The sequence below is a fragment of the Gopherus evgoodei genome, chromosome 10 (assembly GCF_007399415.2).
Source record: "Gopherus evgoodei ecotype Sinaloan lineage chromosome 10, rGopEvg1_v1.p, whole genome shotgun sequence".
In the NCBI taxonomy this organism is placed as follows: Eukaryota; Metazoa; Chordata; order Testudines; family Testudinidae; genus Gopherus; species Gopherus evgoodei.
In genome coordinates this window covers 38,470,557-38,497,421 of record NC_044331.1, presented here as the reverse complement: position 1 = coordinate 38,497,421, position 26,865 = coordinate 38,470,557, and the positions used below count along the sequence as shown (strand labels likewise).

The following is a 26,865-nucleotide window of genomic DNA, read 5'->3' as shown; positions in this document are numbered from 1 at the left end:
CAAAGCCAGGCCATTATAGGACCTCGGTGCATTAAACTCCAAGGACATGGTTCCATCTGAGGTTATTTAAGGATACCGATGAGGCTGCCAGCTATACATCCTCTTTGGTTAAGAAATATTCACACGATGGTCATTGTTTTGCTAGTTATCTGAAAGAGGACCCCTTCAAGGCATGGACTTGGTCTACAGAGCATGGCACACTCTGGGGCCGTAGAAAGACCATACACTCTGATTAAATTCCTTTACTTAGAAACCCTGCCCAGTTTCAAGGTTTGAATATGATCTTTGGTTGATGATTAAAAGGAATTAAAAGAAACTGTCCTTATTTTCCAAAAGGAACGAACGGTTTCAGACCCTAGATCGTTAACAGAACTCAGGGGCAGACCTAGAAATGGAATGTGAAGAAAGGATTGTTTTAAAAACTAATCTTATTTGCCAATACCCAAGGTCAGGCTTGAAGCGAAAGCAGGAAGCTGCATTCCTTACATTTTGATGACAATATAAACACCCTAACCACTGGAAGGAATGCAAACTCCTGCTTTGCTTTACAACCTGTAGCTTCTGTGGTGCTAAGTGAAAAGGGAAAACCCAAGACAGACAGCAGGTGGATGTGATACAATTCACTTTTGCAGGAAAAGCCCAGAAGCCTGATCAAAGGACTTGGTAAATTAAAGCCCTTTTCATTTAGCCTGTTTAGAGTATGATCTATAATATGCTGAGTGCCCTAAACCTCGCCCAAAAAGTCAGGACTGGGCCTTAAATTAAAGGCTAAATATGAGTTCTGGTAGACCCCAGACCAGCAAAACATGTACAGTTGAGTAGTTATGCTGATTTCAATGGCACTATTCATCTATTTAAAGTTATGCACGTGTTTATGTGCTTTGCTGCATTGGGACCTAAATCAGATGGTGGATTTTTTTTTAAACACACCCTCCCACATGTTAAAAACAAAAAACATTTAATTTCCCCCTTAAGCATCGATCATTTACCATCTTTCCGCATTGTTGTGGACACTGGCAGCTGCACAATAAAGGACGAGATCAGGGGTGGGATTTTCAAAAGGGCTCAGCTTTGGCTTAAAGTTCTTCCTCTGTGCTTCTGTAGTGCCTAGCACAACGGGGCCCTGGCTGGGACTAGAGCCAACGGCCACAGTTATCATACACATTAACAGTAACAAGAGAGTCCAACTGGAGATTCTCGGCCAAGTGCAGCCTCGGAAGCTTTGGCTGCAAGAGAGCACGTAGCTGTGCCAGCAGGGTAACGGTGTGACCGTTTGCACAGACACAAAAGCACTTTGGTGTGGGCAGGGCCAGTGCAACCATTTAGGCAAACTAGGTGGCCGCCTAGGGCGCCTAAAAGTCCCCTCAGGCGAGGAGGTGGAGTGGAGGTGAGCTGGGTGGGGGGTCGCGTGGGGAGGGCTACCCGCAGTAACAGGGGGTGGGGGCGCACAGGGGAACAGCTCCCCGCCCCAGCTTACCTCCACTTTGCCTCCTCCGCTGAACACACAGCCCAGCTCTAAGTCTCCTCCAATCAGCGCAGCAAACCTCGGCCGGGAGGAGAATTAGAGCAGCGCCAGCGTGCTCAGTGGAGGAGGTGGAGCCAAGGTGAGCTGGGGCGGGCTACCCAGGCAGGGTTAGCTTCCGCGGGGGAAGGTCTCCCCAGGCAGGCTTAGCTGCCATGGCGGGGAGGGGCGGGGGGGGGGGGACGAAATCTCCCCTGGCAGGGTTAGCTGCCGTGGGGGGACAGGGGGAGTCTCCCTGGGTGGGGTTAGTTGCCGTGGGGGACGGGGGGAAGAGGGGTTAGCTGTCGTGGTGCAGGGATTAGCTGCTGCGGCGGGGCTCCCCGGGTAGGGGGCTGAGTTAGCTGCTGTGGGGGCAGGGTGAGGTTAGCTGGGTGGGGGGTGCAAGGTGGAAGTTTCGCCTAGGGCGCGAAACTTCCTTGCACCGGCCCTGGGTGTGGACACAGGCAGGCACAAACGAGCTGACATTCTTGCAAGTTCAACAGTCGGGGCCGTTTTTGAGTGCTCAGGGCTAAATGAACCCTGGGTGTGATGGACACAACCTTGCTGGCTTCAGTGCAGCTGCTCTTGTTTGCACTCTTCGTGCATTTAGCCCTTAGCCTCATGCTTCTTTAGCAACACTGGGAGAAAGGTCCAGCTGCCGTCACTGGAATGCCTGGCCAGCGTGCTATGAAAAAGGCTGCACAAGAGGCTATGAGATCACCTGTCTATCACGCAACATCAGGCTTTGCCTCACAGTCTCCCTGCATGACACCCTGTTAATGGAGAATTTCCCCACGGCAGGGACTCTGATTCGGGGCTTTTTTCCATGTGCCAGCACCCATGTTTTACTCACCCTTTCTCGGAGCTTCTCTTTCAGCAGGAGGCTGATGATGGAGTAGGGGACTCGGAACCACATCGGGGCACCCACAATAAACACCTTTTTGAGACGAGCCGGGAAGGCTCCCTGTGGATAGCACACGAATGCATTTTAGAACCTCAACCTCAACCCAATGCCTTCTCTTTCCTGCCTTCCCCACTCACGGCCAGCAGAGGGAAGATACAGCACATGCCTGGAGAGAAATTTGCCTAAGGGCCCAACAGCAAGAGGCAATTTAACTGGAGGAAAGAACAAGCTGCTTTGAGTCTGCTCTTTAGGAAGTTACAGGAGTGCAGCCCAGGGGCCATGCTGATGAGCATGTTATACGTGCCTAGCTGTGTTCACACACAATTGGAACTTTGGGATCTTTTTTTCCTTAAAGCTCAGAGTTAATTTGTTCTGGACTATTTCACTTTTCTGTATGTACATAAAATGCATTATGGGTACAGTTTAATCATCTATGCGCTTAAAGGGAAAGTCTTGTGGTAAAATTTCCCTGTGCAATGCTTCCTTATTTCTCTTATGTTTTCTTTGGGCAATCAGTAATTGTCAGGATACTAAAAACAAACAAGTCAAAAAACCTTGGTTCTGTTTTAATTGATCAGTCTCAGCCATTGCGCCATGAAACAGATACATTCTAATAGCAAATGCTTCACATTATATAGTGCTGTCCAGGCCTGATCTAAGCCCGCTCCCGTCAGTGGTAAGATTCCCACCAATTTCAGTGGGTTTTAGATCAGGCCCTATGTGTCCAAAACATTTTACGGTCATTAACTAACTGATCCTCACAATATCCACTTTGAGGTAAATGGGGAACTACCGTTCTCCCCATTGTACAGATGGATAAACTGAGGTTGACTAGCCCAAGGCCAAACAGTATGCCGATAGCAGAGCTGGGACTAGAAAGCAAATCTTGAGTCTTGTGCTCTACCCACTAGACAGCACTGCCTCTCAGTCTAGGCAGCTTTGGATAGCAAGCTAAGTAGAGCAGAGATATTAGTGTTTGAAAGAAGTCACTGCAGAGATGGTGACTTCCCACAAGTACTCTCATCCTTTCCTTTATAGCACTGGCAATGGCTTTGACTCCTGCTACCATGAAGAGTGGAGACAGCCATGTGTTCTGAACTCTCAGGATCTAAGGGAAAGCGGGTTCAGAGGGAGCTGCTTCACTCTGCAGTCTATCTAGGTACATATAGGGCCCTTTTCACAGTCTTTAAATGGATTTATCCCCATGACACTCAGTGAGATAGCACAGCGCTATTGTACCCATTTCACAGAGGGAGAACTGCGGCACAGGACGGATTAAAGGATTCGTCCAAGTTCACACAGGAAGTTTGTGTCCAAGTCAGGAATCGAATCTAGGTCTCCCAAGTCCCAGTCCAGTGCCCTATCCACTGCACTCTCTTTTCTAACCCCTACAATAGGTTGCATAGTCTCAGAAAGATGCAGCGGGGAAAGCCTCTGTTCTCATCAGCTCTCCTCCACCCCCCCCCACCCCCCCCCCCCCCCCATTTTCCTTTACCTTTAGCAGGTTGAGGATTTTTTTGCTCAGATCCAGCTCGAAGTTGGTATAGTGGGAACCCGCCATGTCGTAGATGAACACCAGGCCGTTTCTCTGTGTTTCAAAGCTGGGTAAATGAGGGAGAGAGAAACAATCACCTGTTGCAGGTGATGTGGAATCCTGGTGCACAGAGATGCACAAAGCATTGATTCTTTTCAGTACCACAATTTTTTAAATTATTATTATTATTTTTTCCAATAAGAGTTAAGCAGGATATTCATTTTGAACAACAGAGGCCAGACCCTCAGCTAATTGACACTACTGAGGTTCAGGAACAGAAAAATCACAGAAACTCACATGGGGTATTTACACTATCGATTCTCGGCGTAGGTGGCAATTTGGCAACCTCCTTGCTGAACTCACATTGACGTCTGTAGGACTCAACCACATGCTTATGGTGTTTTGCTGTATCGGGGTCCTTACTCCAGGCAAGACACAGTAATCTAGCATTCAGAGTTAAGGAGAATAAAAACAAGATGGCTGCTGGGCTAGCAAGTGGTGTAATCCTTTCCTCTGTAAGCAGTTTGGAAATGGCTCTTTCAAAGTAGCATTTCTACTACAGAAGCACCAGGTCCAAATGAATGGGGCAGCCGGCCCTGCTGCTTTAAACAGGGTCTGGACAGTAAAATAGCACAGAAACATACCATCTGCAATGCAGCAGTTCCAGATGTAAGAGGGCCAATTTGTGCCCACAAACTGCCTGTTATTTTCTGAACAGACGCCCTAAGTGCCAGGTGTACATCAAAAAAAATAATTTGTCTAAACGTTGTGCAATTATGTGATCCATTGGGCAGATTAGAAAAGCTTGGGGCTGGCTTGTGCACTAGAAAACCCATCAAGGTGCCCACTGCTTGTTAATTACACCTTGCTTGTAATTAACACATGCACCACCACCTTGTACAAACAGCATCTTGCCTCTTGGTTCAAACAATCATTAGCTTCGGAGTGTAAAAGAAAATCTGTAGCAGGTAAAACCTGTTTTTTCCATTCATGCTGAAATCAAAATTCCTGTTCAACTGAAAACAGGGAGTTTGTAAACCAGGGATCAGCGTGACCCCTTCCCTCTCATTTTTGCGAGGCATGAGACAGAGATGGGGAATCAGGATGCACATAGGCAGATATGCCTTCAGTTACGCATCTACTTGTGGTGCGACACAACCCCTCTGTCTAGGGCTCTCTGAGATCACGCTGGATGTTTCTGAAGTAGGGTGCACTGGCCAGTTGGGCATAGCTAATTACTTGGTACAGGTAAGCTGAGTTTACAGTGTCCTCCTGAGGTTTTTTAAATGTTTATTTCTGATTGCTTTGTTCGCTTATTGTTGGATGTGTTTAATTAGTTCAAAACTGAAATTAAACTGAATGTGCAACATTGACCTGCTAAGCAGGAGACAAAAGCCATCTTTCTATAGGGTTTCTGGGAGGGTAGAGGCCGGGCTCCTCGATGGAACGGAAAAGGAAGGGGATTTTCTGCTGCTTGGATTTACTGGCTCATTGAGTTAATCTGTCCCTTCTCCCCCATATGGATTATTTGTGTGTTGCTGGGTGGTTATAAGAACAACAACAAAAAAATGCCCGTCTAGATCAAGCCAGCACCAGCTACTGTCAGGTTTCTTGTTATAGTATAACCTGCCTGAAGGGAAAGTTTCTACCTACCTCTCTTTGTTAAAGAGACTAGTTTACGCCCTGAAACATGAGGGGAGGGACCGGCTCTTTGTCATGTGTTTGTACAGCACCTGGTACAGTGGGGCCTGGGCCATGACCAGAGATCCTAGATATTCTGGCAATACACAAACAAATAATGGCGAGTTACGCTGCCTTCCAAAACTCTTAAGGGCAAAGTTTCCAAAGGGCCTCACTGATTTAGAGTGCTAAGTCCCACTGATTTTCTTATGTCAGTCAGGGCTTTTGGAAATGTTACCATTACCCTCCTAATATTAACTCTGGATGCTCTTGTTATCTATAGCAGTGTCCAGTCCTTTTTGGAGCTCTGCTAGCATCTTCAAACTGTGAGTTCAATGGTCTGCTTGCCTTCAGCCTGTGTAAAGGCCTCTTAATTAATTTATCTTTAATTACAGAGAAAAAAAAAACAGCCAAAAAGAAAATCAACAGTAATTCCAGTGCTTTGCCAGCTGAGATCTATTTAAACTTTGTAATGCTTTTAGCCAAAGGAAATTTAAACCTTCACTAAGTACTTTCTCAATCCAGTCTGTTCCCCCCAGTACTCAGAGTCACAGCAAATGGAAGTCAAAGCATTTCAAGTGGAGCTCTTTTCAGTAACTCCTGATTTATTTATTTTTTTGAAACTTACAAGCACTTTCACTCAGCTTAGGACCCAATTTACACTCACTGAAAATTCTGATGCTGATTATTTCTGCAGTGTCATAGGTATGCATGGCACTTCAAATTCACTGGCACCCCAGAGCCATCCCCCCCAGGTCAGCCCACGTTTTACAATCTCAAATGGTAGCTGACTAGATGTACTCACAGGCGGCGGTGCAACTACCTGCCCATTTATAGACAGCAGCCTTGATCCTGCAATTGAATCCACGTTGGGAGTCCTTCGCATTTATACAGATCCATTTGCAGGACTGGGATTCACGTCTGTAGAAGTGTCAGGTTTTGAGGCCATGTCTACACTACAGACTGCTGCTGTCAGGGGTGTGATAAGTTTTGCCAGTATAAGTTGCAGCTGCCCTGGCTCTTTGCCAATCTTAATATATTACTATAGCTATACTAGCAAAGCCTCCCAAGCATAGACCTGGCCAAAGATATAAACTCTTTGGGGTGGGGTCTGTGTCATCCTGTGTGTTTGGACAGTGTCTACCACATCATGGGTGCTACTGGAATGCAAGTCATGAACAATGATAATCAAAGGGACGATGCATCTTTTTTGTGACGCTTGAGGAGAATCCATGAGAAACCCCAACAAAAAGCAATCTTTGCACTGCTTAGAGATCGGACTTTCCAATCCCGAGTCCTCCAGGGTACAAGTCTGAACTGCGTGTCTGCCCAAAAGAGAAGATAAGCTCTTGGGATAATGAATGCATATTCCTCTATGCACTCTACAGCAAAGCACACGTTTCCTTTTCAAAATTTAGCTTTATGCAGTAGAGTATTAGGGCTGAGGATGCATCAGGCATGGTAACACTCCGAACTAGCCTTGTATTTAAATGCCAACAAAATGCATTCATGTCGTATGGTGCAGTGTTTCTCAACAGGCCAGTCCCCGATATCTCCCTGACACAGTTTAGGAAGGCAGCAAGCCTAGTCCCTGGTATCCAAAAGGTTGAGAAACAATGATATGGAGCACCAGACAAGCAAGACAATTCAGAGGTAAAGTAGTTTTAATTTCAGCCTTTCCCACTATGTGTTCTGACACTGCAGCTTATCGGAATCAGAATTCTCCTAATGCAGAATGATCATCCATGCCCTAAGCACTGGCAGCCCCCCGGGACGAGCAGAGTGGGGAAGGGTGAATAGCTGAGAATTTCCTTTCACTTTTGCATCAGGAAATGAAAGCCCTGAAAGTGGGTCAGCCTGTCATGTGTCTCACAGTATGCTCCCTGTTTCATTACATTAACCTTTGTGCATACTAGCTGCTCCAAAGAATGATATTGTTACATATAAAACGAGTCTACTCCCTGCTTCCAAATGTGGGTGCCCAGATAACATCCTGCCTCATCCCCCTACCAAAAATCCTCCCCAAAAATCTTCAGGGGAGACCATGGTTCTTAGCTCTTTAACCATACCAGAGCCAAATGACTCAGCAGGGATTAAGAGGCCACGGCTTCCTCGAATCAGTCAAAAGCATCAGGGGTGCGACATCTTTACGAGTTTTAGCAAATTTCTCAGGGAAGCCAGCTGGGCCTAGGGATTTTCCACAAGCTTACTGCAGTGCAGTGAACCGTTCTTTAGCAGGCCTTTGGCCTTTCTGACCGAGCCCTGCACACACTGCTCTGAAGAACAGAGTTCATTTTGAAAGCTGGATGAAAACAAATAAATAAATAGCAGTGTTAGAGACATTCAACCAACCAAGCGCTGGGATTCAGCTGGATATCCCAAAATCTTATAATTCAACATATTAATGCACCTCGTGTAGGAGAATTTATATTGCCTGGGGGCAGCCGTACCACAATTACAGCTTGGAGATTTCAAATCCCTGCTTTAACATCACTGATTCAATTAATACTGCTCAGCATTTCGGCCAAATGCCCCTTGACTTCTCTTCTTTATGGACCCTTCAAAGGCACACTGAAGGACATAAACCACATATGGGACATCTTCAAAACCTAATAAAGGGCTTGTGTAGCTGTTAGTGCAATCTCCTAAATAAACGTAGTTATAACATACATGCAAACTGCATTTTGAGAACATTGCTAAGGTTGCAAAGTCAAGCACTCAAAAGATAGGAAATGCCAGACTGATGGTTGCCTGTAAGTTGAATGAGGCAGAGGCCCTGTAGAAAAAATAGTATGTGACCATGACACCAAAGCCCATTTCATAATGCAGCCATGCAAAGGGACCAAATTAAAGTTTCACAGGGTACCTGTATTCTGGCATTTCCTTTTTGAGTGCTGGACTTGTCAACCTTACAATGTTCTTTTTGTGTGTGTAAGTTCTTAGGTTTTTAAGAAAGCAAACTGAAAAAAACCGAAATTCCATCATGCTGCATCATATCGACACCACGAGATACAAAAGAAAAATCAGCCAAAGTAACAGCACTTACCCATCATGTAATCACCGATCATGTGGCCAATACAACCTTAGACCCCCACTGCACTTTTCCGACCTAGACAGAAATCCTACCCTGGTGTTGCTGCGGGTCTCCACCAGTGTCTGCTCAGAAAGGCAGGCTCTGTGGTAGGCCTGGAAAAATCAGCTAATATGCATGTACCTTTTATATTGTAGGAGATAGGCCAAGGTCATTCAAATGAATCAGCTCGGGTTTGGGCTCTTATCCCAACAGCATGGAGCTAAAGAGACAGATCTGTTGGGTTAGAAGAGTCATGAACTCAGGGAGCAGGGTTTAAAAAATAAACCTCTGCCTTGGTCCCCAGGCCTAGTCCTGCATACAATCACATCTGTCTACAACAAGAGACACAGGCTAGAAATGCTGCATGGACTGGAGGCAGAGGGGAAGGAAAGCCAAGATTTCCCCAAAAATCTATGCTACAATTCCTGCCGGGTAGTACATACAGCTGGACACCCTGGATTGTGGAGTTCAGTAGGACAGGGAAAACCATCCCGCCCAGATTGCAATGGATATTCCAGGCATAAAAGCCCATCTAGGAACAGCAAACTGAGCAGTCAGGAGTTGCGTGACGCACACATCTGTACTCACCTCTCCACAGCTCTGTCCAGCATATAGAACAGCGCCTGGAGCACCACATGTTGGACGCTTTTATTGGGATGATGTAACTTGGCGGTGAATAGTGCGATAGAGGCTCCGGAGGGGTCCCGTGCACTCTAGAAGGTAATCAGGGGAAAAGCATAAAGACCAGACAGGTGGCAGAACATGGATGGTACAAAGCTCTTTGGGACAGCGCCTCTGCACTACAAATAAATAGTAATGATGGAGGTTTCATGCTGCAGCAGACTGGAGATGCAGAACTGCGAATATGAATGTAGCAGACATGTGCAGGACACCCCATACAGAACTGACCTGCACAGACCACTTACTGGTTATTTTAGGGAGACTATTTTCCCCTTTCCCACTGTTTATTACTTGTGAGATTTTCCTGCTCTGATCCACAGGGGACAAGAAAAGCATGACTTACATCCACGGAGGAGAAGACAATTCTATCTCCTTACTCACTCCGTTCTACGAGCCTCCCAATAGTCTACTGCACCCTTAAAGTGAACCAGAGGAGCTCCCAAAAGCTGATCATCTTTAGCTGGCATTTTCCCCAAACCAACCAGATCACCCAAGGGAAGGGGACAAGCCCAAGGAGTAGCTAATGCCAAACACTGCTGTGGAGGAGAACTGGCCCAGGAGCTCCCTTAGGACCCTCACTGCTCAGGATGGTGATGATCTAACCACGTCTCTGAGACACTGCCATCGTGCTCAGCTTGGAGGTAGGAGCAGTCCACTGATGCAGCCAATGGGAGAAGGAGAAAGAAGAGACTAAGAGGGGAAAAACAGCTGTTGTGGGTGAATAAGCACAGCCCCCACTTCTTCAAGGATCCCAGCTGGACCACCCCAAAATCCTGAGTCCCTGCCTTGGGGCTACAATCTCATGAGACATAACGGTGAAAATACCACCTTGTATTTTGCCTTCCAAGACCCATGCACACTTAGTTTTTCCCAGTGCTGCCCAGCTGTCTCTCAAGGTTGCAGGTCCTTTGGACGTGGAGATGGCTCCACTTGCACAAATCGGACACATTGGCAAAGAAGGCCAGGGCATGATCTCACACTTACTAGGATGGTGAACTTCCCACTGAGCAGCTCAGAACGTAGAGGTTCTTCATGAGGTTTCAGCTTCACAATTCCTTCCTTCAACCGAGTTTCCTAAGGGTTCAGAGGCACACAACCATCACACAGAAAGCAGCCTCCAATCAGCTGCCATTACTATTTCCTGCTCAGCTGGGAATCATTACAGGTATATGGCCACCATCATCACCCACCTGCTTAGTGACCAAGCCTCATGCAATCTAACCCAAACAAATTTCCAGATCTGGCTACAAACTTGTGCCACCTTCTCACATCCCTGAGGCTGGCCAGAACCACCAATTCCCCGGCTGGGCCATCAATCTAGCCAGCTAGCCCAGGACTGGGGCTGGCAGAGAGGATGGGAGGCACGCCAGCTTGTCATGTGTGTCCAGATACTGCACATAGTTCAAGGTGGTTTTCTATTTGAGGTTCCACTTTAAGAAGGGTCTGTATAAAATGTCACTTTCTTACTCAATAGCCCCTGCTCCAGGTGCTTGATCAGAGCTAGATCTGGCACATTTAATGCTCTTTTCTCGTTAGTCCTGCAAACTAATCCAGCACTGGGGAGAGGAGCTGCAGTCTGTTCTTCCTCATGCATGGACAGACCCAGTGACTAAGTTTCTAACCCCAAAGCAGTTCCATCGGGCAGGACCAACTGCAGGCAATGGAGCTGACAGGGCGTAACTCAAGGGAGAATTTGCCCATGCAGAGCTTTTTTTCAACTGGTGGTGAGCACAAGATGGAAAAAACCTGGCTTGACTCCCAGAAACACAAGTCAGATTTGCAGGGTTGGTGGATAGAGAAACATCTTTTTACTTGTCAATCAAGTACATTTGATGTGGGACTACTGAGAAAAAGGAAACATGGAACCCCAGGGTGGCTTTTCTTCAGTGACTTTCCAAGAGTAGCGACATGCTTTAAGCCTTATCAGAGGCCATTGTCAGCCATGGTTGGTGGGCAGGTAGCCTGATCCAAGGACACCCAAATAGGCAACAAGTTCTTGGAGAAAGGCACTAGGGCTGCCCTCTGTCTCTCATATGCCGATTCAGTAAGCTACTTACTCACATGCCGAACTTAATCTCCATTGACGTCAATGGGTCTAGTCACATACTTAACATCAGGCATGTTCTTAAGTACTTTGCTGAATCAGGACCATGCTGGTGGAGCGTCACTGCATCAGAGTTCGTTAAAAGGAGGTCCATTACGTATGTGTACTTCACAGGAAAAGTTGCCAGCCCAGGCACCAAATCTACTGCCCCTCTTGAACAAGGTGAGGATGTTACTAATGACAGTAAAATCCCTGGCCAGGTGATAGAACGTGTGTGGTATTCTGTAAGGCTGGGGCCAGCGTGCCGTCAGTGCCCTCTCACCTTTGGCTCTGACTGATGTGTCTCCTGGGGGATGTGGCATGCCTTCAACTCCCAGGGACTCAGATCTGCAGGACCAAGCCGTTGTTTTGGTTTCTAGCCCAGGTTCACTCTAGCACATGAGCCAGAGGGCATGTGAGAGAAGGAGAAGTAGTTTAAATGCCACCCTTGTTCAGTATCGGGTGCTCAAGCACAGCAGCCATTGGTCAGAGAAAATTGTGTTTGGAATCCCTTCCTGTTTGCTTGTCGCACAGTTGGGGGATTGTTTGTTGTCAGCACCATAAACGTTCTGCCTTTGGTCTGTACTGCAAGAGGAAGAGCGCTGGCTTGAGTCACTGCTGAGACACTCCAAACCTGACTGCAGGTGAGTGTGGGTAGCACTTGAGTGTTCAGGATCATACCGTTCTGGTTTCAGCAATTACCGGACGAACCATGAGCCAGCTAATCTTTCATTATACAGACGAAGCATTGTCCAGTGGCTAGAGTGGCCAGGACTAGGTTTCAGTTCTCTCTCCAGCTTCACCTCGGACTTGCTCTATAACCTCGAGAGAGACACTTAAACTTGCTATGCTTCAATGACTCCAGCCTATAACTTAACCGCCTGCAAACAAGCCAATACTCTTCTGGCATCTAGAGCAGCCAGGGCTGCCAATCGACTTTTTACATTCACCCTTAGCCAAGGGAACACATTACCTCGGAGAGACTCAATCACCCCTTGGTATGATCAAGGTTTTACGAGCCAGCACCGACATTTCCAAAAGGTCTCACATGTACTTATATCTAGACAACTAGGGCTTTGTTTATACTACAGGGGAAATTCGATCTCAGCTACGCAATTTAAGTTACATGAATAGTGTAACTCTAGTCAAAGTAGCTTAGATCTACTTACAACAGGGTCCACACTACACGATGTCGATGGGAGACGCTCTCCATTGGCTCCCCTACTCTTCCTCCATCTGGTGGAGTACAGGAGTCCATGGGAGAGCGATCTGAGATCGACTTAGTGGGTCTTCACTAGACCTGCTAAATCGACCGCCGATGCATCACCGCGGCTTCTGGATGTAACAAGTGTAGACCAAGCCCTGAGCCTACATTTCCAAAATGACTAGGGATTTTGGAGGCCCCAATTTGAGATCCCTTAAAGGGGCCTGCTGAGCACTGCCTCTTGAGGTACATGCCCCTTTAAGGGATCTCAAATTGGGGCCTCAAAAACAGGCCCCCCAAAATCCCTCAGCACTAAAAAAAGTTACACCCCACTGTCTTGATGCAGATACCACTGCAAGCCACAATGAGTGATGTGTGCTACCACACTGCCAGGCATTTGGTGAAAGCACCAGAGGCTGCTACCTGCCCAAAAGGTATTACCACATCCTAGTAGGGACAGATGCTCAGCTTACAACCAAGGTACCTCCTGTGCCTCCCATCAGCTGCTGAAAGAAGCAGGGTGCTGTGGCACAGAAGCAGCAGACTGGGGTTGTGATGTAGTTCCTGGGTTTATATAGCGGGGGCAGACACACTAAGAGTTTGAAAGTGTGGTTAACCCATTAGCCGGATCCCAAGGCAGAGGATTATGGGGGTGTGTGAGAATCCATAGAGAAGCCACCTGGGATTCTCAGTCTGAGGTTTGTTCAGGTTTCATAGATTGCATAGAGGACACAGGGCCCCTTTTTAATCCAGAATAAAATACCAGCAACAGAAAACCTTACCCCAGTAAGGCTCTGGCACTGGTTCTACAGCTGCTTTGGAAAAGGGAGCTGTGAATATCTGCTAACAGCGACGACGCCTGAAATGGATTAGAACACATGTGTAGTGAAGTTGATCAGTGCAGGATCAGAAGGCACTCGGGTACTATGGTGATAAGCATCAGATAACAACCTCCACAGCAGTGGGTCTCACACTTTTGTACTAATGACCGCTTTCACACAGCAAGCCTCTGAGTGCGACCCCCCCTTATAAATTAAACACACTTTTTTATATATTTAACACCATTATAAATGCTGCAGGCAAAGCGGGGTTTGGAGTGGAGACTGACAGCTCATGACCCCCCCATGTAATCACCTCGCAACCCCCCGAGGGGTCCAACCCCCAGTTTGAGAACCTCTTCTCTACAGAATCCAATATTGTTCCTCAAAAAGGAGGGGGGAGAAGGCTGGATTTGGCATGGTCCTAGAGCTACCCAGTTCAATAATTCCTAGGACACATTCCTGTAAAAAAACTGTGACCAAGCAGTGGAAGACAAGAAGTATCTGAAAGGGAACAAGTTTGGAGGATGGGCAAGTTTAAAACATTGTCTAGTTTTTTTGCTATCATCATCCTGGGAGGGTGGTTTGAATTGATTTTGTGCCTGGGCGACTCACAATGATTTTGCATGGCTGATTTATACGCTTGTAGGTTTTTCACAAAGCAAAAACAAAAAAAATCTGAGGAAAAAAAACCAAACAGTTTGAGGGCATAACTGTTCCCTGGAAACGAGAACAGCAGTTGCAATGCATCACATCACTTAACAGCACAGAAAAGCCCGGTCTGACTCCAGCTCCCCCCTTCACCAAGACAGCTTCAGCTCACGTACTCTGTAGGAATGGAACAGCTCGATTGCTCGGAGGACATCAAACTTCCTAGCCATGAGGAACTTGACAGCCACGTTCCAGGAAAGTGGAGACACATTGTACTGCACAGTCCACTTGTTAATCTCCTCCAGGAACTGCTTCGTGGCCTATTTGAAAGAGAGAGAGAGAGAGACACGCATGGTAAGGCAAGAGGGAGAGACCATCAGTGCTTGCACACACTGAATACCAAGGGATGGAAAATAATCTGGTACAGAAGCTATTCTGAAATTCACTCTAACCCAACTGTGTATCTAAAAGCATTAGATGGATCAGATAAGTAGGTGACACATGTAAAGCAGTAACAATAAAATGAGAAGCAAAGGAGATGCAAATCACTAGCTCAAAGCAGCCTGCACAAATTGGCAGAGAGGAAGAGATGGGATGATTGGACAGCTGGCAGTGCAGCTGTACAGTATGATGCACCAATCATTGCAGTCTCACTCTTTTCATCAATCCCAGCAGCCAATGAGAGCAGTGGGAACAACGAGCTCTGGCTGATTAAGCAATAAAAGAACAGGGATCTTTCATTGGTGCATTGTTAGCTACAGCAGCAAGTCACTTTTCTACTTAACACAGGCCTCCAGAGTTTGCATATTGCTTTCCATGGCAGCTCTGAAAGGCACCAGGAAGCCATAAGAGTGCTGGGTCATAGCTATGTGTGGTTAGTTAGACAAGCCTCAGAGGCGGAATCTGGAAAGCCACTCAGTGCTTTTGGAAACCCCGAAAGCTGGCAAATCCAGAGGATGAGAGATAGAGCTACTAGCCTCCACACTGCTGGATACCTGCCGAGAACAAACTGTATCACCTCCGGGGATTGATGCCAAGTATATTGGAATCCACTAGCCTTCACCTGACCAGAGTCCTGGCCTTTTACTGTCTCAGCTATGCCTCACTAGAGACACATCCCTCACTTAGTCCCAGATTCGTCTCCTTCCAACACCAAGCTCCTGCTCTCTCTCGCTATTTCCCTAAGTTATTTACATCAACAGTACTGACTGGGATAACGAGGTTGTAGATCAGTTACAGTGAATATGGGTGAAATTCCATGGCCTGCGATATGCAGAAGGTCAGCCTAGGTGATCGTAATGGTCTTTTCCGGCCTTGAAATTCTATCAATCTATTCCAACATCAGGCAAAAAGCATCCTTAGTTACCAGTCCTCTTTGTGTGACTCAGGCAAGGTTTTTGGTCCCACATTAGTTATTTATGCAGCACAGTAGTACACGTATTTCCATACAGTAAATGCCAAACTCGTAAACCTCTACGAAAGCAGGTACAATCCATGACGGAATACACACATCATGGGATGTGCTAGTGGTTACTGTGGAATAGGCAAAGGTTTGCATGGTTTATGAGACAGAACTTGGTGTGATCTGGCAGGGAGAAGACAAACAGAACAGTTGGAGAGGGTCTGGGGCACAGCACAGATAGCAGATGATTCCAAAACTCCTCCCCTCCCTGTGGCTTGGCAAGCCCTGGAAGCCAGGAGAAGACACTTAGCATGGAAGAAGAGGTGAAGCCAATGCAGAGAGACAAGGAGAAGGGAGGTTCAGTCAGAGTAGTAGAGTTTGGGATGGAAGAAGGGTACTAGGGAGGGATGGAGCAGAGGCTAAGAGAGAAGGAGTTGGAGCCATCAGAGTGGAAGGCTGGCAAAAGATGAAATAGCTTGGTGACCACAATGGAAAGGAGGGGGGAAGGTGAATTCTGTTGTAGATAAAGAAGCAAAATGGCTTAGCAAAAGTCTAGCCGTGGGGGCAGAGGAAGGCGGAGTTTCATGGCTTGAATGAGGGGTAGGATGGTGCTTCTGTGAATAAAACAAAGAAATGAAGCAGAGAGGGGATTCTGTGGGAAATATAGGCTCTGGTTTGCATATACCAAGTTGTTTGAGAAAGCAGCAAAACATCCAAGGAGAGAAATTAGACAGACAGGCAGAGTTGTAGGTTTAAGTTTCTGATAGGCTGAGGAGCATGTTCAAAGCAAATAAGCTTTGTTGTGTACCAGCAAGAGGGCTTTCTACGGTGTTTGAAAGGAAACCTCAGAGGTCTTTGCCTTTAAATATGACAGTGAGACAGCTGCTGAGGGCAATTCTCCCAGAGAGAAGAAACTCAGGGTTAAAATCAACCACACCTATGAACCTGATAGTGCCCCTACCCCAGGCATTCCTTCCTGCAAAACCCACCTGGAAAGCTGACAGACGGAGACCACCAAACACTGGCTAGATGCCAGAGCGCTCCGTACAGGAGGGTGGATGACAAAGACATAACGGCCACCACCAGCCATGGCTTTAGTAGCTATATCCCCACCTGCTTGAAATACCACGTTAGCTGGGAACCAGTTAGCACCAAACCAGAGAAAAAAAACCTTTAGCAAAGCAAGGATTGAAACAGCAAACATCCAAGTGACCAAGAAGGAAACACACTGCTGCCTTGGACAACCCAGGCCAGGAGAACAAAGAAAGCCCAGGGCAAAGGAAGGAAGAAATTAAACCACAACCAAACATATAGGGCAGTATTCTGCTCTCCGCTATACCTAGCATAGCCATAGGATCACTCAGGTGTAACCCCAGGCAGGAACTGGATGAGTGTCAGCTCGCCTGAGCACTCCCTAAGAGAGTGGTTTGCTTTTCTAGCCATGATACTTTTTTTTGCCAACCTTCTAACGGGATCCTCCAAAGATCCTAGCAGAACAAAATCCCAAATATTCTACTGTGAGAACACGCAAAGGACTTTTCATCCCCTCTGGGGTGATAATTATTTCAAAAATAAATAACTGACAATTAATCTCTAGATAGAAGAAGCCAAGAACCCTCCGTAGAATGGGATGCATCACCCGGCAAGATATAAAGATGGCTCTGCATAAAATAAACCACATGTATGATTTATTCACACTATTTGCCTTCCTCAAGCTATAGCAGCATTGCCATCACTCATCATTTAAGTGCGAGGCTCATGGTATTTGGTGCTTTCCTCATAGCCTCAGCACTGGGAGTTGTGTAAATATAGGAGAATCTCAGCTTTTATTAAAAACACGAGATGATTTTTGAGGCTTGGCTAGTCAACTCTAGTTGTCACCATGGGGACGATGGGATCTAGGGTAACGTTCTCAAGCATCTAAGTGCCATTTTTGCTTTTGAAAATTTTACCCTTAGTGAATAGGGCACCGGGGTGGGTGGGATTCAAGACAGTTGAGTTCCCTCCCTGGCTCAGTCAGTGCCTTGCTGTATGACCGTGGGCAAGTATCTTTCTCTCTCTCTCTGCCTCTGTTTATCTCCCCCTCCCTTTGTCTGTTTAGATGGTGAGCTCTTTGGGGACAGGGGCTGTTTCTCAGTAGGTGTTTATACAGCACCTGGCAGGATGGAGCCCCAATCTTGGTTTGGCCTCTATGCCCGATGGTAACAATAATCTCTTTAAACTTAGCTCCTCCTCCGAAACGGCCTTAACTCCAGGGGGCAATTGCCTGACTTTGCCGCCTGCTGGCCAGGATGTGATTCTTGACTCACAGCGTAGGAACAGTTCTTTCAGGTTTGGCCTGGACATTAGTCCTTGTGAGAATAACCTGGTCTATAGAATGGTGGGATCTTTCTAGATATGATGGATACAAATATGCCACTTGCTCTGCTCCATCCACAGCAATGGCAACATCAGTCTTGCAATTTCCGCTCTAGTTTTTGTACTACCTTTGAATAGAAGGGAGGGTGGCTGCAACTAGCCCAGCTCTATGGGCACGGACGGTCTCTGACAATATGCTTATACAGAACTAGCACTATGGGGTCCCCACAGTGTTTGCTGCTTCTTGGCAGACCTGTAACACAAGTAATGATAGCAGCCTTTAAAGGTTGGGAAATAAACTTTTTTTCCCAGGGGGGAAAAAAACCCAACCCAGTAGGTTTTCCCCGCCATGTATTTTTTTTTAAAGGTGCTTCTACCGCATTCCGAAGCACATCTAGGGACAGAGATAGAACAGAAAGCTTTTAGATAGTAGAAATTTTAGTCGACTTGCAATCTGAGAACTAAAACTTTGATCCTCCTGAGTTACACGGGAAGTGATGAGAACAAAGCTATTGTTTCCAACTAGGCATAACAAGAAAGTCACAGAACTGCCTAGAAGGGAAAGGGTGGAGTCGCTACTGACCGGAGACAGGGCCATGGAGAGTGGATAGAAACAAAAGGAAGACAAGACAACTCAATTTAATGCTGTGTCAATTTTAGATGCCCGGTTCAAGCAGCTCAACATTGACTGAGGAGATGTTTGCAGGGTGCAGAAAGCATGCACACACTTATCTTGAAGCACCTGCATAAGTATTTGTAGTATCTTCGCCTTAGATTTGTTTGAATGAAACTTCATAGTAGGCTTGGTTCTGAAAAAGCAAATCAATTGGTAAAAGTGAACAGATATCAACGGGCTGATCCAAAAAAAGAGCGAGGCTGAACTAGTTAGTAGATTGAGAACTTGCTTGTTGTGTTTTGCTTATGGAGCTGCAAGTTTGTGCACCGGGGCCCTTTTATGTTTGAAGGTTCCCTATGTGTACAGCGTGAGTTCCCCACTTGGGGTTCCTTGGTGTGGTCTTTTTGGGTTGGTAGAAATCTTGCACCATCCTGTAGCTCTTTCATCCACCTCACTAAAGCCCCCATCACACACATCAACTGGGATAAAGCAGTCGCTTTGCAAGGTAGCTACCAAAGAGACAACCAAAAACTCACATCATGATGGACTCCAAAGTTTTGATAACACATGTAAACTTACAAATAAACATTAGGTTAGGATCCCAAAGGTAGTTCAAGAAGAGAGGCTCTGAACCAGAAAATCCAAAGTGACACCATTTGTTTCAGTGGAATTACTCTGGATTGTCACTGGCATAAATCAGCTAGAATCTAGCCCTCTCTGGGCATATCCTGGCACTGTTTTAAGCCTGGGTCAGCAGATGCAGAGGATTAGCGCTACACTCCTGAGCATAAGCACTTTCGCAGCAGCATGAAAACTGACTAAGAACATGCATTTCTAGTCAGTTTATCTATCCATCCAGCCAATGCAGCTCCAACAGCCTGGAAGTGTAAAACCCATTATAACCACTGGGGGAAACGGTCTTGTTACTTGCAGTATGGAACTCAACACACGCATGAAATACTTTTCTCTATGGGAAAAACTGCTCTTCCCCGTAAAGGGGAAATTAATTGCTTTTTCAATACATGCAAAAAATAAAAATAAAAAAAATTAAGCGCCTAAACCATTCTCAGACCATAGGGGTGAACTTACAGCTTATAAATACGTTATTAAAGCAAATATTTGCAATTCATTTCCTCCTTCATTTAACTGCCAAGACCCACGTTCAGGATTCTCTTGTTTCCCATGCATGAGATGGTGACAATGCAACCCCCCCTAGTGCTGAGAGATTAAGGGGCTGCTCCTTTTGTGAACTAAGGAGCTAGTGAGGTCATCCATTTTCAAAGGAGAAGCACAAGGACTGTTGAACCAGGGTTTTGGCAGGTTGAAATAAATATTTCAGTTTCCTTTTTCCAGTGCCTTTATTTGTACTTTCAAACACTACACACGTACTGCGTGAATGATTTCAAGCCAAATTCTGTAATAAGCCATGCATGTACAATTCCCATTAAAGTCAATGGGAGTGGACCGCATGTAGCAGAGGACAGAATTTTATTTATTTCTGTTTGTAAGGAAAGTGCCCATCTGGTCCCCTGAGTGATCTCAGAATAACTAACTTCAGCTATCAATATTACAAGCTATAATGACTCAATAGGATCAATTAGTAGGAAAGGATAACAGTAGCACCAAGAAACTCCAACTAAGATCGGAGCCTCGTTGTGCAAGGCCCTGTACAGACACTAATAAGAGACAATGCCTGCCCTGAAGAGTTTACAGTCAAAGTACACAAGACAGATAATGGGTGAAATGGAAGCACACAGAAGTGAAGTGATTTGCACCAGGTCACAACCGGCAGAGCCAGAAAAAATGCAGGTCTCCTGACTCCCAATCCAATGCATTATCTGCTGCAGTGGTTCTCAACCAGGGGCACATCAGCTCATCTAGATAGTTGCCTAGTTTTACAATAGGCTACATAAAAAGCACTAACAAAGTCAGTACAAACTAAAATTTCATACAATTACTTGTTTATGCTACTCTATATACTGTAAACTGAAATATAAGCACAATATTTATATTCCAATTCAGGGGTGGGCAAACTACGGGTCAGGGGCCGCAGCTGGCCCTTCAGACATTTTAATTTGACCCTCGAGCTCCCACTAAGGAGCGGACTCTGGGGCTTGCCCTGCTCCGCGCAGCTCCTGGAAGCAGCAGCATGTTTCCCCTCTGGCTCCTAACCATAGGGGCAGCCAGGGGCTCTGCATGCTGCTCCCACCCCAAACGCCACCCCCGCAGCTCCCATTGGCTGGGAACTGTGGCCAATGGTAGCTGCAGGGGCGGTGCCTGCGGATGGAACAGCGCACAGAACCACTTGGCCGTGCCTCCGCATAGGAGCTGGTGGGGGGACATGCCACTGCTTCCAAGAACTGCTTGAAGTAAGCGCTGCCCGGAGCCTGCACCTGACCCCCTCACATGCCCCAACCCCCTACCACAGCCCTGATCCCCTCCCACCCTCCACACCCTCGGTCCCAGCCCAGAGCACCCTCCTGCACCCCCAACTCCTTATCCCCACCCAGCCAGAGCCCTCACCCCCTCCATGCCCGTGCCCTGTCCCAGCCCGGAGCCCCCTCCCACACCCTGAACTCCTCATTTCTGGCCCGACCCCAGAGCCTGTACCCCAAGCCAGAGCCCTCACTCCCTCCGGCTCCCGCACCCCAACCCTCCATTTTGTAAGCATTCATGGCCAGCCATACATTTTCCATACCCAGATGTGGCCCTCCGGCCAAAAAGTTTGCCCAACCCTGTTCCAATTGATTGATTTTATAATTATATGGTAAAATGAGAAAGGAAGCAATTTTTCAGTGATAATGTGCTGTGACACTTCTGTATTTTTATGTCTGATTTTGTAAGCAAGTAGTTTTTAAGTGAGGTGAAACTTGGGGGTACGCAGGATAAATCTGACTCCTGAAAGGGGTACAGTAGTCTGGAGATGTTGAGAACCAACCACTGATCTCCTGGACCTAGCTGGAATAAAGTGTCAATGTGAAGTTTTTCTAAGACACCTGTGTCTCACATGGTCTCCAAACTCCTTCAATAGCTTATTGGATTTGTTGTTAAAAGCCTTTGAATTTCTTGCTCTAGGCACATATAAATTCCTGTTAAATGCATCAGCATAGATCCACCTGTAAATATAAACCTCCCCCCAGCCAGCCAAACAGTCCCATATAAACCAAACTACTTTTAGGTTTAGAGAAGCTGTGAAGGAGCCACAAGAAACAGCTGGAGGGACTGGATAGCGGACACTGTGTTTTAAAAACTGGAATTCTTTCTAGCTCCATCTTCACTCTAGGATTCTTTGTACTCCTAAGTCTGTTTTAATAACTCATGAGAGGGGAATTGGGTCTCTTGTAGTTTAAGAAATAATTAAAGGTTAATGTTTTCAATTCAATTCCCCCTCCATTTTTTTCAAAACAAATGTTATGTATTCCTTTATCATTTTTGTAATGCCGTGTATTTATCAGACTCCACTGTGCAGTCATGTGAAGGTTTTATTCACATAGCAGCATGTGATTTTCTTGTTTTGAAAACTTGATGAGCAAGAGAGAGGAATCACTACTGCTTTTAACACCACTGCATTGCTTAAAAGGTGCACACACAAAGGACACTCAATCCCTCCAACTCCTTTGCTCTAACCCAGAGACCATCTGGCAGGGTGTGCATTAGTCAACTGTTCAGAATTAAATTATGCTCCCTACCCCCTCTCCTCCAACAAACCCCAGTAGAAAGGATACAGCCAAACGAACACAGACAAAGAACTGAAGTCACCCAGCCCGTGACATAAAACAGGAAGAGCAGTTCTGAAATTAAGGAATTTTCCATTATCCCTGGCATTGTGCAAGAGCAACAAACAAGCAAAAGCAGCTAAGCTTGGCTTTCAAGAAATGCTGCCATCGCAGTAGGAACAGGAAGAATTTGGAAGCTCAAAGCGGCAGTTTAGGATGTTAGGCCGCTCTGGGGAGCCTGCAAGCCCCCAGCGAGGCAGAATGACTGCAATGATTCGGAGCTAGTCAGCATGAAAAGGTCCTGGTGTTAATGACTTCCTACAGGAGGAAGTGAAGGGCCTGAGTTTATTAGCACTTCACCAGCCATGTGTGACTGGCCTGGGCACCTAACTATGGCTTCACCTCATGATTCCAGCTAACGGGGCAGGATATTTGCCATGTCCCTTCCATTTGCACCAGCTGCTTTAATATGATGAAGTTTGTTATCTCACCAGCCATCATGGAGCTGCTTTTAAGCTATCCATTAACACCACCATTTCCACAGCTGCATGCTCCCAGCAGGGTCTTGCCTGAGCAAGGATGGTAGGGGAAAGCTCCTCACCAGAGGCAGCAACAGCAGGTGGCAGTGTTTGCATAGACAAAGTGATGATGAATTGCCCTCCAGTGGTGTCAATCAAAAGTCAGCCCCCTCCTCCCTGTGCTGGGGGCTGTACAAACAAAGCCGGCTGTGCTTTTAAACACAGTCATGCTCAGAGCCTGGAACTAGAGCTCCCGCTGTTGCTATTGCTGGTGGAACTGTGCTGGTGTTAGAGAAAGGGGAATTTCCCACCATGTATGTAGAGTAGACATGACCACACGGGCTGTAATTAACTAGTTTCTTTGTGCTACATAAATCCCCAGTGTGCAGCCCTACCTAGAGCCAAGCCCTCTCTCAGCACTGAACAAAGACTCTAGGAGCGTGAGCTTCCGTACAGCAGTTTCCTATCAAAGTCTGCTAGGATTCCAGCAGCGTGAACTTCTCAGAACAGTGCCTGACCAACAGCAGCTACTCCTCCAGCAGTCTGAGCTTTCTTATAAAATGCTATAAGCAATGCCCACCCCAGCCACAGCTTCTGGCAGCACCCTGGCAGGGACCCCTGAGATTCCAGGTTTTAGGAGAGCAGCCTGCATCCTGCCACACTCAATAATCTTTCAGAGAACATGAAGTCATCTCTCCAGGGGATGCCATTTGCAATGGCCATCAAGTGCTAAGACACCCTCTTGCAGTCAGTTCTTTTAATGATCCCTGTTCCGATTTCTTTTTTTTCCCCAAGGGAATTGCAGTGCTTTGTCCTTCCTTCCTGTAAACCCTCTACCGCCTACAAAATGATCTCAGCTGGTCTCTCTTGTTAAATACATCAGGGACTCAAACAGGTGCTGAAGCATCACATTCTAATGCAATTATTAACACAGGCACATCCTGTTTCCAGCAGATGGTACTTGTGTCTGGGATACTGAAGGCACCAAAACGCATGAGCAGGAGGAGCAGCAGGGGAGGGGAAAGCCTTGGTTCTTATCTCTAGTCACATAGCATATAATACAACTCAGCAGTACAGTCCCCTGCCAGCCATGACACCACAAGAAGAGAGATTGCAGCGTCAGAGCTCCATCAGAGGGCACCTTCATTCCAACACCCGCCCCACCCCCCCAGCTCTGGCACTTGCTCACATCAATTACCTGGAACTGATCACACTCTGGGCTCCAACCAGCAGTGACTTTGATGGAAAATTTGAAGGGAAAAAAACCCTTTTCAGTTATTTCTGAGATCTGGGTGGCAAGGGAAATGACATTTTCAGCCATTAGGAGAACAGATGTTTTTGTGTCCAGCTTACTCAGACTTAAACGAAGTCAATAAATGTACTATTCTTTTGACCTTCCTTTCCATCACTGAGTGAAGAGGGGCAGCACCGGCTTTAAGTGTCATTTCAACCTCCCGAATTCCAGGGGAGCTGGAGGGAAGGGGGGGGTGCCCAACTCCTGGCCTAAGGGCTGCTCTAGTTTATGCTGATTGCAAGCTGCGGCTAGATAGAGTGCAGTGTGCTCATGCTACTCCCCTGCCCTTTCACTCCTTGCTCCCATATAGTGAGCCACTAGGGGAAGGCAGATAAGAGCTATAAGCAGGGCCCTACCAAATTCACGGCCATGAAAAACATGTCACAGACCATGAAATCTGGTCTCCCCCTGTGAAATCCGGTCTTTTACCCTATACTATACAGATTTCACAGGGGAGACCAGCGTTTCTCATACTGGGGGTCCTGACACAAAAGGGAGCTGCGGGGAACGGGGGGCTGCAAGGTTATTTTAGGGGGGGTCATGGTATTGCCACCCTTATTTCTGCACTGCCTTCAGAGCTGGACAACCAGAGAGCAGCGGCTGTTGGCCAGGCACCCAGCACCCCACCAGCAGCAGCACAGAAGTAAGAGTGGCGATACCATACCATGACATCCTTACTTCTGTGCTGCTGCTGGCAGCAGTTCTGCCTTCAGAGCTGGGCTCCCAGCCAACAGCTGCGACTTTCCAGCTGCCCAGCTCTGAAGGCAGTGCTGTCACCACCAGCAGTGCAGAAGTAAGGGTAGCAGTACTGCGAAACCCCCACACACAACTCCTTTTTGGGTGAGGAGCCCTACAACTACACCACCATGAAATTTCAGATTTAAATAGCTGAAATCATAAGAAATAAAGTCACAGCCTGAGCATTTTACATTCTATGGGCCCCATTCTTCAGTCCTGCTCCTAGGGAATCCCCACTTGATGTAGAACCATCCTTATATCTAGGGCCCTACCAAATTCATGGTCCATCTTGGTCAATTTCACAGTCATAGGATTTTAAAAATCTTAAATTTCATGAAGTACCTTAGGCACTTTATGAATAATAAATATTTGTTAAACACTCTCAGAAAGAAGTTTCCCAGTGAATTGCATCCCTGGAGCGTGTTGTCCGTCAACTCAGATTATAAATTCTGAGCTTGTGTCTTGCTCCAAGTCTCTCACAGAGCAGACCATGCTGTCCAACCCTAAATCACTTGGAAGCAGTTTATCCCTGAACGAAGTACAGGGCTTTGCCTTGGTCTAGGAAAGTTGCTTTGGAAATTAAGATACAAGCAAACTGAAAATGATTTGCTGCACATGCTCAGCCCAGTGCTTTCCTCACCGAGTCAAACACGTTTACGTGCATCACTCTATGTGACGGCAAAGATATTTGTATGCAAGATCATTTTCCTAGCCCCCTCAACTTGTAACTGATGAGTGGTGGCTTGAAACAGTGGCTCTCAACCTTTCCAGATTACTGTATCCCTTTCAAGAGTCTGATTTGTCTTGCATACCCCCAAGTTACACTTCATTTAAAAACTACTTGCTTACAAAAAAAAAAAAAAAAATCAGTGTCAGTGCACACTAATACTGAAAAATTGCTGATTTTCTCATTTTTACCATATAATTATAAAATAAATTGATTGAGATATAAATATTATACTTACATCTCAGTGTATATGCTAGGGGTGGCCAAACTTACTGACCCTCTGAGACGCATACGATAATCACCAGAAGTCTGAGAGCCAGGCACACCTGCTGGGGCTCAGGGCTTTAGCCCTGTGGCAGGGTGGGGAGCTCAGGGCTTCTGCCCAGCTGGGAAGGGTGGTCTAGGGGTATCAGCCCCACGGGAGGCACCTGCCAGGGTCTGGGGTTTCAGCTCTGCTCCTGCTGAAGCCCCCCGCCCCGGAAGGTGCCTTGTGTGGGGCTGAAGCCCCTAGACCACCCTCTCCAGCTGGGCAGAAGCCCTGAGCTCCCCACCCAATTTGGTAGATGGAGAATGGGGGTGGGTGGGGAGGGAGAGAGTCATGAGGAGCTCCGCGGTTTGGCCACCCCTGGTATATATAGAAGTATAAAACAAGTCACTGTCTGTGTAAAAATTTTAGTTTGTACTGTCTTCGCTAGGGCTTTTTATGTAGCCTGTGGTAAAACTACGCAAATATCTAGACGGTTTGATGTACCCCTGGAAGACCTCTGTGTTTGAACTAAGCTACTTTATGCAAGTGTTTATAAGATTGGGACTTTAAACTGTAACATTAGTTGTGTAAGAAAAATCAGATGATACAGCAGTTGTATAAGTCTATCTTGTATTGAATAAATTACGGGAGTCACAGAACGGCAACACTGGATTTCTGAGAAAAGAGTCAGTGGTCTCCATTCCCAGTAGATGGGGCCATCATAAGATCACCACCACCATAAATGACAGCCTTCTTGGCTAGCAAACTAGGGAGAACATGGAGTGAATGGACATGGAAAATAAACGATTTTCTCACGGCTAGAGCCAATCCCTCCACGTCATGATTGAGGCTAATTGGCAGAGCAGTGTGGGGAAAGCTTACATTGGCCTTGCCTCTGCTCTTCAATAATCAGTGCTGTAGGTTAAACAGAGGACTTCAGACTTTAGCAAGGCTGGGCTTAGGCAGCACTTGGATGGAGACTTCCACAGGGAGAAAAAGGGAGTCTGGACAGGCGCGTCTATTGCGCACTGAATTGTTTAAGGGCCTCACATAGGGTTGCTACTGACAGCAACACAGGTTTGCCTTTAGCTCAGATAGATACAGATAGGTCCTTTCGCTT

General features: G+C 46.6%; 1 protein-coding gene across 1 annotated transcript in view; it reads right to left on the bottom strand.

The window, feature by feature from the left end:
• The window catches only part of PTPN9 (protein tyrosine phosphatase non-receptor type 9), a 53,400-nt gene that overhangs the window by 13,806 nt on the left and 12,729 nt on the right, over positions 1–26,865 (bottom strand). Inside the window, 5 exon segments of the mRNA XM_030578437.1 lie at positions 2,355–2,465; positions 3,901–4,006; positions 9,281–9,405; positions 10,358–10,447; positions 14,306–14,449. Of these exon segments, the coding sequence (XP_030434297.1) occupies positions 2,355–2,465; positions 3,901–4,006; positions 9,281–9,405; positions 10,358–10,447; positions 14,306–14,449 (576 nt within the window).